At 38.0% G+C, this 13,457-nt stretch overlaps 1 protein-coding gene across 1 annotated transcript in view; it reads right to left on the bottom strand.

Annotated features, from left to right (window-relative positions):
- Positions 1 to 3,704, bottom strand: part of mapk8ip1a (mitogen-activated protein kinase 8 interacting protein 1a) — a 35,240-nt gene extending 31,536 nt beyond the window's left edge. Inside the window, exon 1 of the mRNA XM_041796578.1 lies at positions 3,522 to 3,704. Within this exon, the coding sequence (XP_041652512.1) occupies positions 3,522 to 3,593 (72 nt within the window). The 5' untranslated portion in view covers positions 3,594 to 3,704. The remainder of the gene's footprint in view (positions 1 to 3,521) is intronic.
- Positions 3,705 to 13,457: the final 9,753 nt, after the last annotated feature.

The raw sequence follows: 13,457 nt of genomic DNA, 5'->3' as shown, positions 1-13,457 counted from the left end.
GAAGTGTGATTCTTCACACTACAGAACAAGTATCTGCTGCACCATCATCCAGTGTCGGCTTGCTTTACACCCCTCAATCCTATGCTTGGCATTCAACATAGTGATGTGAGGCTTGCATGCAGCTGCCCTGTCATGGAAACCTATTCCATGAAGCTCCCGCCACATAGTTTTAGTGCTTACATTTATGCCAGTAGAAGTTGAGGACTCTTCAGCTATGGAATCAGCAAAGCATTGGTGACTTTTATGTGCCATGAGCCTCACCAGTTGTTGACGCTGGGATTTTCTACGGTTTTCAACTTCGTGGCTGGGTTGCTGTTGTTCCTAAATGCTTCCACTTAATAATAATATCACTTAGAATTGACCGTGCAATATCCATGAAATTTCACAAACCACCTTTTTGCAAAAGTTGCTTTAAAATTTTTATGATTAAGCTAAGCTTAGTGAACTGTATAAACAATGGTCATTAATATTGTCCTGGATGGGATACTCAGAGCTCACTTGGCACAGTCATTGAGAGGAGTACAAACAAGTCAACACCCAAATAACTTAGTGTTAAAAGGTTAAAATTTATCTCTCATAGTTTCGCCATGATTGCGTACACATGTACACTAAATCTACCTGTGCAGCCATGACAACCAGTGAACTCAAAGAGCTGGATCTTTTAAAAGATCTTTAAAAGGATCCAGATTCCGTTTGAGAGTAGTTCATTTTTGTGTTATAGTTATTTTTCTTTGGTTGACAGAGTAGAGATTATTTTTGCTCTGCAAAAACTGAGACTTTCTTAAAACCTGCTTCTTATTTACGTTGTGCTCTGCAGGTGAGAGCCCCTGACTCAGTACTGTAACCTACTGGACTGAGATTACAACCAGTCAAAGCCAGTTTACTGTAATCTTTAAGAATATCAGTGCCTATGAGAAGTTTTCACCCCCTTGGACATTTTACTCTTTAATTGATTTTACTAATCAAACATTGTCACTATAATTTGGCTTTTACGACAAAAAAAGATCTTTAATGTCAAAGTGAAAAACAGATTTCTACAAAATAATGTCAACCAAACAAAAATTTGTATGTTAATAAGTGACTGAACAAATATTCACCTCCTTTAAAGAGACTGACCTAATTTAACAGAGTTCCAGCCAGTTGGTGCTTTTAGTCTCACAGTGAGAAAAATGGGAATCACCTGAGTCCAGCGAATGTGTCTCAAGTGATTGCTGTGTAAAGACACCTGTGTCTGGAAGGTTTAGTCACTGGTTCATCAGTGTTCCTGGCTACCATTACACCATGAAGAGAAAATAACACTCAAAACAACACAGAGAAAAGGTTATTGAAAAGTTTAAGTGAGGTAGTGAACACCCCCTAGAGTTATGATAAATCCATCAAGAAATGGAGGGAATGTGTCACATATAAAAATCTTCCTACATCAGGCCATCCTCACAAACTGAGTGACTGTGCAAAAAGGACAGGTGAGAGAGGCCACCAAGACAACTATGACTACTCTGAAGGAGTTACAAGGTTAAGCAGCTGAGATGAGTGATTCTGCATACATCTGTTGCACTGGTTCCTCATCAGTCACAGCTTTGGCAAAGAGAAAGCCATTGTAGAAGAAAACCTATTACATTTTGACTAGAGTTCACCAAAAGGCATGTGGAAGACTCCATGGTCAAAATGGTGCTTTCTGGCCGTCAGACAAGATGCTACGTTTGGCTGACACCAAAAACTACACATCACCACAAACACACCATCTCTACTGTGAAGCACAACGGTGGCAGCATCATGCTGTGGGGATGCTTCTCAGTAGCCAGCCTTGGAAGGCTTGTAAAGGTTGTCTGCAAGAGAGCTACAGCTTTGTAGAAGAATTATTTTCTAGCAAGACAATGACCCAACGCACACAGCGAAAAAAACACAGAAATGGTTTTAAAAAACAATGTTCTGGAGTGGCAGAGTCAAAGTTCGGACCTCAATCCAGTACAGAATTTGTGGCAGGACTTGAAAAGGGCTGTTCATACCTTGTCCCTGTACAACTTCACAAAGCTTAAGCAGTTTTGAAAAGAGGAATGGGGTAGGTTTCAGTGTCCAGATCTCACTTGTTTTACCTTGCATATTTTTGTTTGATGGACTTTACTTTGTAGAAATCTGTTTTCACTTTGACATTAAAGAGCTTTTTAGTCTTCTTTTGGTCAAAAATGGCAAATAATATTGACCATGATGGATTTTTTAAATCAATAAAAGGGCAAAACACCCTGTATGTACCTCAGGCAGTCTGACCACATTTCCTCTGTTTACTTTCAGTTCCATGGTGTCCTGAGGATAACGCTTAGAGGTCTTCAACAGTTTTGGGACCTGATGGAGTTAAACAGTTTTGGCACAAGCTCTTTCTGACACTTTTATTGCTTTAAGGGTGACTAGCAGGGCTGATTTATGAGAGGAAAAACACAGAAACAAGCTTATGGCCTGACATACAACAAAATGACTGATTTTAAACACACAAAAAGCTGCTTGACTGCAGTAAAATAAGTGAATGCAATATGTGCCCTTCCAGGCCTGCTTGATCAGGCTAAATTGTACTGAATCAGTGTGTTGCAGCACTTATAGCCCCTGTCCTTACTGCAGGCCGGAGGATCTAATCACCTGAACTGTATTATTATACGACCTTATAGAGGAATCCCATCACTTTAAGAGTGATTTACAACAAAGCTTTGATGCTGCTTTCACATCTTGAGTGATCTGAAACTGAAGGGAAATCCAGGTTAGGGTGTTCTGATCTGATCTGCACTGACACAGTAAACAGGATGCAAGTCATTTAAAGGGATATACCAGGAAACTAGTACTGCTGCTGCTGGATCCCTCCAGAGACTACTCATTACTGAATGCTGCTCCAGGAGCCGAGGCTAACTACACCATTATATCATTGTGATTTGTTTCAATAGACCTTAAGACTTTCAATTCTATCATCCTCTTCTTTTATTTTTTTACTAGAAGACACTGCTACGACTGACCTATATTACCCATACTTGTGTATTTAACAAGATGGCAGACTACCTCAGTGGATCTGTTTTAAGAGTCCAACCAGAATCAATCCCCAAAACAGCAAGCGTGAGCTGTCAAAGCGTCCTTGAGGAAGTCAGACTGCTCCTCTATTGTGGGTCCTACATGATATGTGATACATTGTATGGATTGACTAGTAATCGATGTCTAAAAATAGGTATCTGCTAAGCATATGTGCCACAAATGCTCAGAACTGAGGCTGTTTACTGGAGCAGAATAAATTTAAAATACTAATGTGCCATTTTCAGAGCTGACCCAGTGCCAGCACCCAAGAGCATCCACAAACACAGAGACACGACCGACCAAGGCGTCTCATTCTGAAGACAGGATCCTCCCAGGAAATACACACAGCCAAACACACACAGTAACCCATTTATTCAGCTTGATGTCACTGCCGATAAACCCAACATCCACCCCTCCTCACAGCATCCACACACTGATGTTTTTTCATCCAGGGATCCTCCCAGATTCCCTACCTGGGTGCCGGCTTGTGGCAGCTGAGGGAACAGAGCCAGGGTGGTCGGCCTCTTTGGTCGATATTTATCCATGACAGCACAGTTTTGAGCCCCCTCTGACAGGTGACAGCTTCCTCCCTCCCTCCTCCTCTTCTTCCTCCTTTATTAAGCCTGGGGTAGGCGCTCCTCAGCTCGGACAAGGCCTCCCCCACCCTCCTCTTTCTCCCTCTCTCTTACCCCTTCTTCCTGCTCGGTCTCCTCAGCATCGATCCAAGCCAAAGGACACACCCCTCATGCTCACTCCTAGTCTGATCATTGGCTGGCCACAGTGTCACATCATCATCATCATCACCATCATCTTCCTGGCAGGAGCGAAGTGGAGCAAAGAGGAGAGAGGAGAGGAGAGGGAGAGGGAGAGCAAGGGTGGTGCTGAATGGAGACAGTTGAACGTGGATTGAGGGAGAGAAGCAGGCAGGGAGGAGAGAGACGCAGGAAGAGAGGGGGGGGAGGAGGAAGTGAGGATCAACCAATCAGAGGGAGGCATGACATCATCAGCTCATCTGCCTGTGGCGTTTTAAGGCTAATAAACACTGAGTGTGCCTGTGTGGTGCTTGTGTGTGCTTTTGTAACCCCGTCAAATAAGATTAGGCAGTAACAGTGATCCCCTGGAAAGACAAAGACCACAGACCAGGCGGTAAACCAATCAGTCATTCAGTCGGCTAGCAAAGCAGCCAGAAAACCAGCCATTAGACTGTTTAGACAAAAACTAACCTGTCATTTAACCAGATGTAGTCCACAAACCAACAGGAAACCAGTATTTTAAGTTCCTTTAGCCATCAGTCATTCACTGCCAACCAAACAATTTAAAACCCAGACTGGGTGCCATTCCAAAAACAGCCTGCATCCAGTCACTTTACCATTTCATCAAATTACAGTCATGAGGCAGCCAGTCTTGGAAGCCATTTGATTAAACAGAACAACCAGAACGGCTCTGGGAGCTCTGGGGATGATAGCAGAGCGTCAGGTGTCACCAGCTGTTAGCTTCTAGTCTAGACTTTATTAGATTTCTTACAAAATTAAGATTCTTTTTAAGATTATTGATGATAGGCATTGTTGAAAGCCTCACATAGAACTTGTAAAATGAAAATTTTCCTATTCTTTACAAAACAAGGGATTTACTAAATAGGAACTGCCTTTGTATACTCTACTGTTCACATGTGATGCCTTATATGTTGGAATTTTGGGGAAATGCATATAAACTAATTTAGATCCAGTCATTAAACTGTAGAAATGAGCTATTGGGATAATAGATAAAGTTGGATATTGTGAATCTACCAATCAGTTTTTATAGAATCAACCACATTAAGATTTCTTAAAACACTGTAAATTATGTTTCATGTGGTGAATAACAACATTTTGGTTTATATTAAAAATTCTTTTAACTAAGAGAAGAAACTATAATTTAAGGGGACTGCTAATGTTTGAAATGTGAGGAGAAGTGTTCAATTCAGATGTGTTTTGGGAGAGAAATTTAACAACTTTAAGATGTGAACTGAAACTTAATGAAGTGATTTCTAATTTAAATTTGCACGTGTTTAGTTTTTCATGGATGTACAGGATAGGCTAAAATAAGCCACTGGCCTCAGCCTATTCCTTTTCAGGTACTGACTGACAACTTTTCTGTAAAATGATTTTATTTGATGCATGTTTTTGTCCTTTGGTCAGATTTTCAACATTCAGTCTCATTAATATTGAATTCAGTTTTGTTCTAAATACCAACTTTGTAGACAAATGACACATAAATTCATATTTTAATGAAATGTATTATGTTTAAGATATATTAGTATTTAATGTCTTTTTTTCATAAAAGGAACACCTGTCTCTTGGGGTCACTGTAATTTCCACCACACACCACTAAATGTAACTTTAGGAAGGTTGTTTTTAGGGTTTGTGTTCTTGAAACCACAGCAGTAGTCATGTGACAGGGGAGCACATGACTGGAGAGTAGAGTTAGCTCCATGGAGGGAACTGAAAAAAAAAAAAAAGTGTAATTTTAGGCAAAATAGAGATTATGTTTATTGGCCATCATTTACAAACAGCTCATATTTCCTTTGAACATACAAATAATGAGAGAAATTACATCTCATACTCTGCTTTGGGTTTATTTTATGCTAACTCTAAAACAGAGATTAGCATGCTAATATATGTCATGAGAAATCTTTTAAAAAGTGTCAAACTGTTTTTTCAAAACAGTCATTTCCTTCACTTTGTTTATCATGATGGGAAAGACATACTGTGATAGAAGTGACAATATCAGTCTGATAAATGCATTTACTCTTAGCTTATGTCACTGAAAAGACTGTATATTAACTTAAATGATTATTACAAAAACACGTCATAAATGAGTTGATATTGTATATACACACATAAATTACAAGAAGAGAATAGATACTTAAATGTGACGTTCTTTAAGATGGCACACAAGACCACAGCAGAGATCAAAAGCTTCTAAAAATTCTACACTTGGTAAAATGAAGTTTCAATTTGATTTCCAATATAAAAGCACTCATTTCAGTTAATCATATTAAATGAATGTTAATATTTCAACTTCAGTTTGTAACTTTCTCAACATATTGTGTAATTTTATGAAGGAAAAATCTCTGGTTTGATTGCCATTCTTAAGTTCGACTTTCTTCGTTTTGCTTCCAACAGCAAGTCCAACTTTTGCAACTTGTTTGTAGGTTTCAGTGCATAGAGAGCAGGGAAGGAGCAATTTTCTGCCATCTGATCTGATTTGCATTAATGTTTAAGGTTAAATAATAGAGTTAGGTTTCAAAATTGATGTTACTTTGTGTCAAGAATGATAAAAGTGAACACTGGTCAGCAATGTTTCCAACATGTGCAGCCTTTTTCACCATGCAATGTCATCTCCATCACAACACATATTTTTACATAAAATTCATAAAAATAACACAGTCACACTAATGATGATGAATAATGATTGAAAGACTTGAGTAAAACAGTTCAAAAGTGTTTGTCATCCAAACAATGGGAAAAATTGTCTTTAATAATCCTGAAAATAAACACATTTATACATTCGGGCACATCTGCATGTGAAATGTCACTAAATGTTTTGAAAACACAGGTTATTTAATAATTTTGTTTGAAAACCCCTGCTTTTTGTAGTGATGGAAATTATGCTTTCCTCTGACGGGTAGACTTGAACAACATAAATTTTATATGATATAAATCATTTAACCACAGCTACAATCAGAAAGTGTTTCTATACATGATGGAAAAGTAAAAAATATGAAAATATATCTAAAATTAATTCAATACAATACAATACAATAACTTTATTTATCCCCGAGGGGAAATTCCTTTATCTGGAGTCTTGTCTGTTTATGGTAGAGTTATACAGTCTTATTGCTGAGGGTATAAAAGATCTTCTATATCTTTCTGTCCTTCAGCGGAGAGAGAGGAGCCGTCCACCACCGTTGTTTTTTTGGTCATTTAGGGAGATATGAAGTGGATGATCCATGTTCCCCAGAATGGCCTCCAGTTTCTTCATTGTGTGTCTCTCCGCCTCATCCTCCAATGAGTTCAGCTTGATTCCGACCACAGAAACAGCTTTTTTCACCAGTTTGTTCAGACACTTTGCATCCTTGTGTTACACTGCCTCCCCAGCAGACTGCAGCATAAAACAGAACACTTGCCACCACAGACTGATAAAACATCTGCAAAATCTTACTGCAGATGTTTATTGATCAGAGTCTTCTCAGGCAAAAGAGGCGGCTCTGCCCCTTTTTGTAGATGAAGTCTACGTTTTTAGACCAGTCCAACTTATTATCCAGGTGTACACCTAAATATTTATACGATGTCACCACCTCGATGTCCACGCCACAAGTGTTCACTGGTTGAAGAGGGGGTTTGGATCTGCCGAAATCTATGATCATTTCCTTTGTCTTTGCTGTGTTGAGTAGGAGGCAAATAATGAATGTTAAAGTATGAATGAATGCAAAAATATGTGTTTTACTAAAATGTTCTGAACCAAAATGGTCCACAGTTGAAGAATGACCCTCATATTGCTTTTGTTTACACTACATGTAACCTCGCAAAGCCGATAGACTGGCCAGATTCTTCATTGTTTTATTTTCTTTGCGCCAGGTCTGAAAATGAAAGTCCAACCAGTGTCATTTGAGGAGAAAGAGGTGGAAGCTACAGGCAGACTTTAGCTGTAATGGCTGCTGCCGGTGTAGCATTTAGCTCAGATGTATAAAAACTGGACCACATTGCTTTATCATAAAAAGAGCAAAGAACAGCTCTAAAATCTTTTCATGATGGAAAGGATTTGTTCACTATTCTCTCGACCTGCTTCAGTATGAGTGTGCAATGGTTACAGGTGGGGTTTAGTTGTACTCTAAGCCAGCCTTTACAATAGATGCTGCCAGTGTAGCTATTAGCTCGGCTGTAGCTGTAGCAACAGTTTAATCAGAACTGGGCCATATTTCTTCCATTATAGAGGTTCAATCAGGCTGAAAAAAACATTTTTAATAGTAATGGGACAGTCATCAGAGAAAAAAAAATATTTTAAGCAATATTTTTGCTCAAATTACCTTTTTAATAGAGTTCTGTACATTTTTCACAACAACCTCACACGTTTTAAATGTAAAAAGGATAGATTACCTACACATTGATCCCTACATTCAAATTTAAATATAATAAAATCATAATTTATCTTAGTAGATATGATGGGCAGGTGACACATATTTTATTCCAAACTGTGCTCACAGTACTTTTTTAATGTATCCAAATCCTTCATCCTACATTTTCTATCATGGTAGTCAGCAGGCAATTTGAGGCAACCGCTTCTGGGTCCTACCACCGCGGTTAAACCCGCTTCCCGTCTGCCGCCCGTCCCTCATTAAAATGACTGGAGGCGGCAAGTTGCTGCGCGGCGGTGTGAAAAGGGCTTTAAGCCTGATTTATGCTTCTGGTTTGCGTCCATGGCATATTTTGCAACACCGTCATTGACAATTTGAACTTCTGCGTGAGGGAACGCGTTGCTCTGCAATTCACCGCAATGATGCTAAGGGGGTGTGGGTGTGTGTGGGGGGGTGTGTGTGTGTGGGTGTGTGTGTGTGTGTGTGGTTTCAGAGGGGTCACATCCGAGCGGCTGTGTCGCTCTCCTCTGAACTGGACAACCTCTGTTTTTAATCAAAGAGTGGATGCTTGGGTATGTGATTACAACCAGTAGTTGATAATACATGTTTGCACATAAGCACAAACCAGAGGTTGCGCTGGACTTTTTTGTTGTCCGTCACTCCTTTAAGATCCCGCTGGAGCCATCCTGACAGAGAGCTTTATACAGCACATGCTTCATGCATCACAGTGCTGAGACAAGTTGGAGAGATGGAGAACAACTTATGAATTCTGTCTCTGTTATGACCTGTTAGTAGGCTACAAATGTATGCCTCTATCTGTTATATTCCCATGACTGATATCATGGAAAGTACGGTGTTAAAGCATACTCAACCCACAGCTCGCGAGCCGCATGTGGCTCTTTAGTGACCACTTCCGGCTCTTTTAAGGCTTACTTGAAAAAAAAAAAACCTTTAGCTAACTAAAAACCTTTATGAAGGTAAACACTGTCATCTGTAAAGATTCATGGTAAGTCACATCAATAAATCTACTTCCCACATGAAGAAGACAGGCTTTAACGTCCAAATTTAAATGATTATTATTTTGAATCCATATATCATTACTGTTGGATGCACTCGACAGAGGGGTGTGTGTAAGAGAAGAGCACAGAGGAAGTCTGCAGGTGGTGCGTCTTCAGTAAGCTCATTCATTGAGGCAGAGGTCACGTTAAGTTCGCAGCAGAACTTTGACTGAATTACAAGATCTAAAGTTAAAACTTGATAGCCTGTTACTCAGGAAGGCTAATGACTTTAGGCACAACTCAAATAAACTGAGTTATAATTCTGCTAATAAATCAGGTAAACATTTAACTTCACTAGTAAAGAAAGTTCTTAAGAGACAACCTATATCTTTAAGAGATAAAACATCAAACTTAATTTATAGAAATAACCAGATTATTAACAAAGAATTCAAATCATTTTATGAGAACTTATATACATCAGAGATAAAGGATCAGGACCCTCTTCCATTACTTAAGACGCTTAAATTGAAATGCTTGTCAGAAGGAAAAAAAGAAGAACTTAATAAAGAATTAACATGCTCAGAATTTACAGCAGCTATCAAAACCTCCCCCTTAAAAAAAAAGCTCCAGGAAGAGACGGCCTTCCCGTGGAATTCTATTCAACATTTTGGACAAGTATAGAGCCGCTCTTTATGGAAGTTGTAAACTCTGCCCAATACAGTCATAAACTCCCAGAAACAATGTATTTAGCTACAATCTCAGTAATACCAAAGCCTGGCAGAGAGTGCAATACACCCTCTGACTATAGACCCATTAGTTTAATAAATTGTAATAAAAAGATCATCACTAAAGCCTTAAACAATAGAATAGCACAAATTTTACCAAAAGTTATTCTTTAAGACCAGACAGGCTTCATACAAAACAGAGATCTAAGAACCATACGAGAACATGTTTATCTTTAATGCAGTATGCGAGAAAGCACAAGAAAGAATGAACAGTAATGGCAGTTGATGCTGAAAAAGCCTTTGACAGACTTGAATGGAGTTATTTGTTTAAAGTACTTGATGTGTACAACTTCCCTCCAAATTTGATAAATATGGTTAAAACTATCTATAAGTCACCAAAGGCACAAGTTTATACAAATGGAGTTCTTTCAGAACCTTTCTCTTTAAACAGAGGTACAGCCCAAGGATGCCCCCTATCACCTTCTTTATTTGCACTCGCGATAGAGCCTTTGGCTCAAAATGTTAGACAAACTGAGCAAATAACAGGTATTACAGTTGGTAAAAAGCAATACAAGCTTAATTTATTTGCTGATGATTTATTACTCTATTTAAGCAATATTAGAAGTTCTATTCCATATGTTATTGAAATTATAAATGATTTCTTGAAGCTTTCAGGATAAAAAATGAATGTAGGAAAAACTGAAGTAATGGTATTAGACAAAAGTATGAATAATTTTGAAAGTCTAAAACAATTTAAAGTGCAAACAAGGAACATTAAATACCTTGGTTGCATTATTAGTGCAGATAAAGCACAGTTATTTAAGGACAATTTTCTTCCATTAATTAAAGACATGAAACAAGACGTAGAAAGGTGGTCAGAGTTACCGATTAACTTAATAGGCAGAATAAATCTTTTTAAGATGATGTGGCTACCAAAATGTTTATTCATATTTCAGACAATACCCATAATCCCACCTAAATCTTTCTTTAAAGAAGTAAACTCACTTTTGTGTTCTTTTATCTGGTCTAACAAAGCCCACAGACTAAAAAGGAAACTGCTGCATTATCCCAAAGAAGAGGGAGGCCTTGGCCTTCCAAACCTAGAATATTATCACAGTGCAGCTCAGATGTTTTACACTGACCGCATACTGAACAATGAAAATGATGATCCATGGATAGATATAGAAAACCAACAATTGATACCCAGTAATCTATTCTTAGCCCTTTTCTCCAAGCACAAAATAAAATCAGTAAATTTCCTTATTAACAGCACAGTAAGGGCTTGGAAAAAAAATTTTAAAAAAGATATCAGGCCAAGAAATAGGAATTCCTAAACATATACGAATCTGGAACAATCCATCAATTTTGATTCAGTTCAGTTCTCAACTTTATTGGGAGACATGGATTAGTTGTGGAATACAGAACATATCAGACATTGTTAATCAGAACTCTGTTCTCCCTTTTCAAGAACTAAAGGTTAGATATAAATTAAAAGAGAGTGAAATTTTTAGGTACTTACAGATGAGAAATTGGATAACAACAAACTTCAATCTTGAAATTATACAATCTACAGAAATAGGAGAAACTTTAATTAAAAAGGATAAAAAGAGAAGACTAATTGGTGTTGTATATGATATTTTTATCAAGGCGGAAAGCAATGAAGAATTATTACAAAATACTTATACTAAGTGGAACACAGATCTCAATATCGCAGATGCAAAAACAAAATGGAAGGACTGTTTAAAACTTACGTACAGTATTACTACCAATAAAAACCTACGTCTGATTCAGTACAAGTTAATGACAAGAATATATTATAGCAGAGACAAAATCCACAAATTTGACTCCAGCTCCTCGGATAAATGTTTAAAATGCAACACTCAGAGTGACTCCCTCATTCATGCCTTTTGGAATTGTGTCAAAATAAGGGAAACTTGGGATGATATCAAAAAATGGATCTCAGACACCTGTAATTATAAGGTGCAATTCAACCCAGTGATTTGTCTCTTTCAAAGCTGTGGTAAAATAAAATACCCAACGAGATGGCAAATCTTATTTTCATCATTAGTTTATAAAAAGCTTGTGTTGCAACACTGGAAAAACAAAGAAGCACCTACGCTACAAAAATGGAAAGCACTAATGAAATATTACCTAAATATTGAAAGGACATTGTCAGAAGATCGCAACAAAGAAAAACAATTAAGCAGTATATGGAGCACAATTTACAACGCTCTGTAGACCAGCTAGAGCTGCGAAACCACCCAACTTCCATGAACTCTTAAGGAACCCCTAATTGTCCCGTCTGTATGTATGTGTATGTGTGGTTGCGCATGTGTGTATGTCTGTTATTATGCGTTATTGTCAGTTAGTTGCACAATGGATTGCTTGTGTTTGTGTTGGTAAATGATTAAAAGATAACTGTGAGATGGATTTAATTTAAATGTATGATTACTTTGGATTAATTATATAAATAGGGTCTGCCATATGATTTTTTAAAAATTATTATTATTATTATTATTTTTTTCTTCTTAAATGGAACAATGATTTACTTCATGAATTATCTTTAATTGTTGGATGTATCCAAATATTTGGGCCCTGACTCACAATAAAATAAAATTCTTAAAAAAAAAAAAAAAAAAACTAGTATATGACTTACCCCAACTATCTGGGATGCCTGTTGAAATGCCCGACTGAATTGTGTGTTTTGGCGGAATGATTGGTTTTGGGGTGTGTAATTGTGTTGTCCCTATTGTGTTGTCCCTATATATGTCCCTGACACACCAGATCAACTATTTCTTCATTGCACTGATATATTTTACATTCATCTGAGAAAGCTCCCATAGAAAGTAGTAAGTAGTTGGAGGAATGCTCTGTCTGTCACATTCATGATGGGCTAATCAAAGCGACAAGACAAAGTGACGTCCGCATGCTCTTCTCCTGAGCAGACAGGCTGTCGCTGCCGTAGATTGTTAATGGTGGAGCTTCTCTGTGAGTAAAATTGATGCTATGGCCAGTCGAGGGACATGCAAAAACATTTTCTCTGCCAAGACAAGCTTTCGGTGTGGCTCTATGCTCTTGTTTTGAAAAGAAATGGGATCCAGTTTAATTATACTGCCGCTTTCCTACAACTCCTACAGCTTTCCTACAGCCGCTTTCCTACAGACCTAGCAGCTACTGAGGCAGCAGACCATCCGTAGTGATTGCAAACCCATGATGAAGAAGACCAGGAGAAATGCATCTTTTCTGTCAGGAAAAGCTTTCAGTGTTGCTCTCTGCCCTTGTTTTAATAAAGACACGTTGTCCAGTTCTGGCAAAATTGCTGTGGCTAAGTCCAAACTAATCACTCTACTAGCAGGCCTTGTATAAAACCACTCAACTAATAGTGCAGCGGATAATTGCATATTTTACATGATTCTTTCAAATAGTGATACAAGCATGAAATTTGGTACATGTACTCTTCAAGGTCTACTCTTTTCAAAAATAACGCTGGCCATGTAAAAATCCAAGATGGCAGTCATTTTTCAAGATGTCTGCCTTGCCTGACCACATTTTGCTTTATTTCATTATTTT

This window comes from Cheilinus undulatus, linkage group 9, assembly GCF_018320785.1.
Source record: "Cheilinus undulatus linkage group 9, ASM1832078v1, whole genome shotgun sequence".
Lineage (NCBI taxonomy): Eukaryota > Metazoa > Chordata > Actinopteri > Labriformes > Labridae > Cheilinus > Cheilinus undulatus.
The sequence above is the reverse complement of the archived record's forward strand: the minus strand, read 5'-3'. Positions and strand labels throughout refer to the sequence as shown.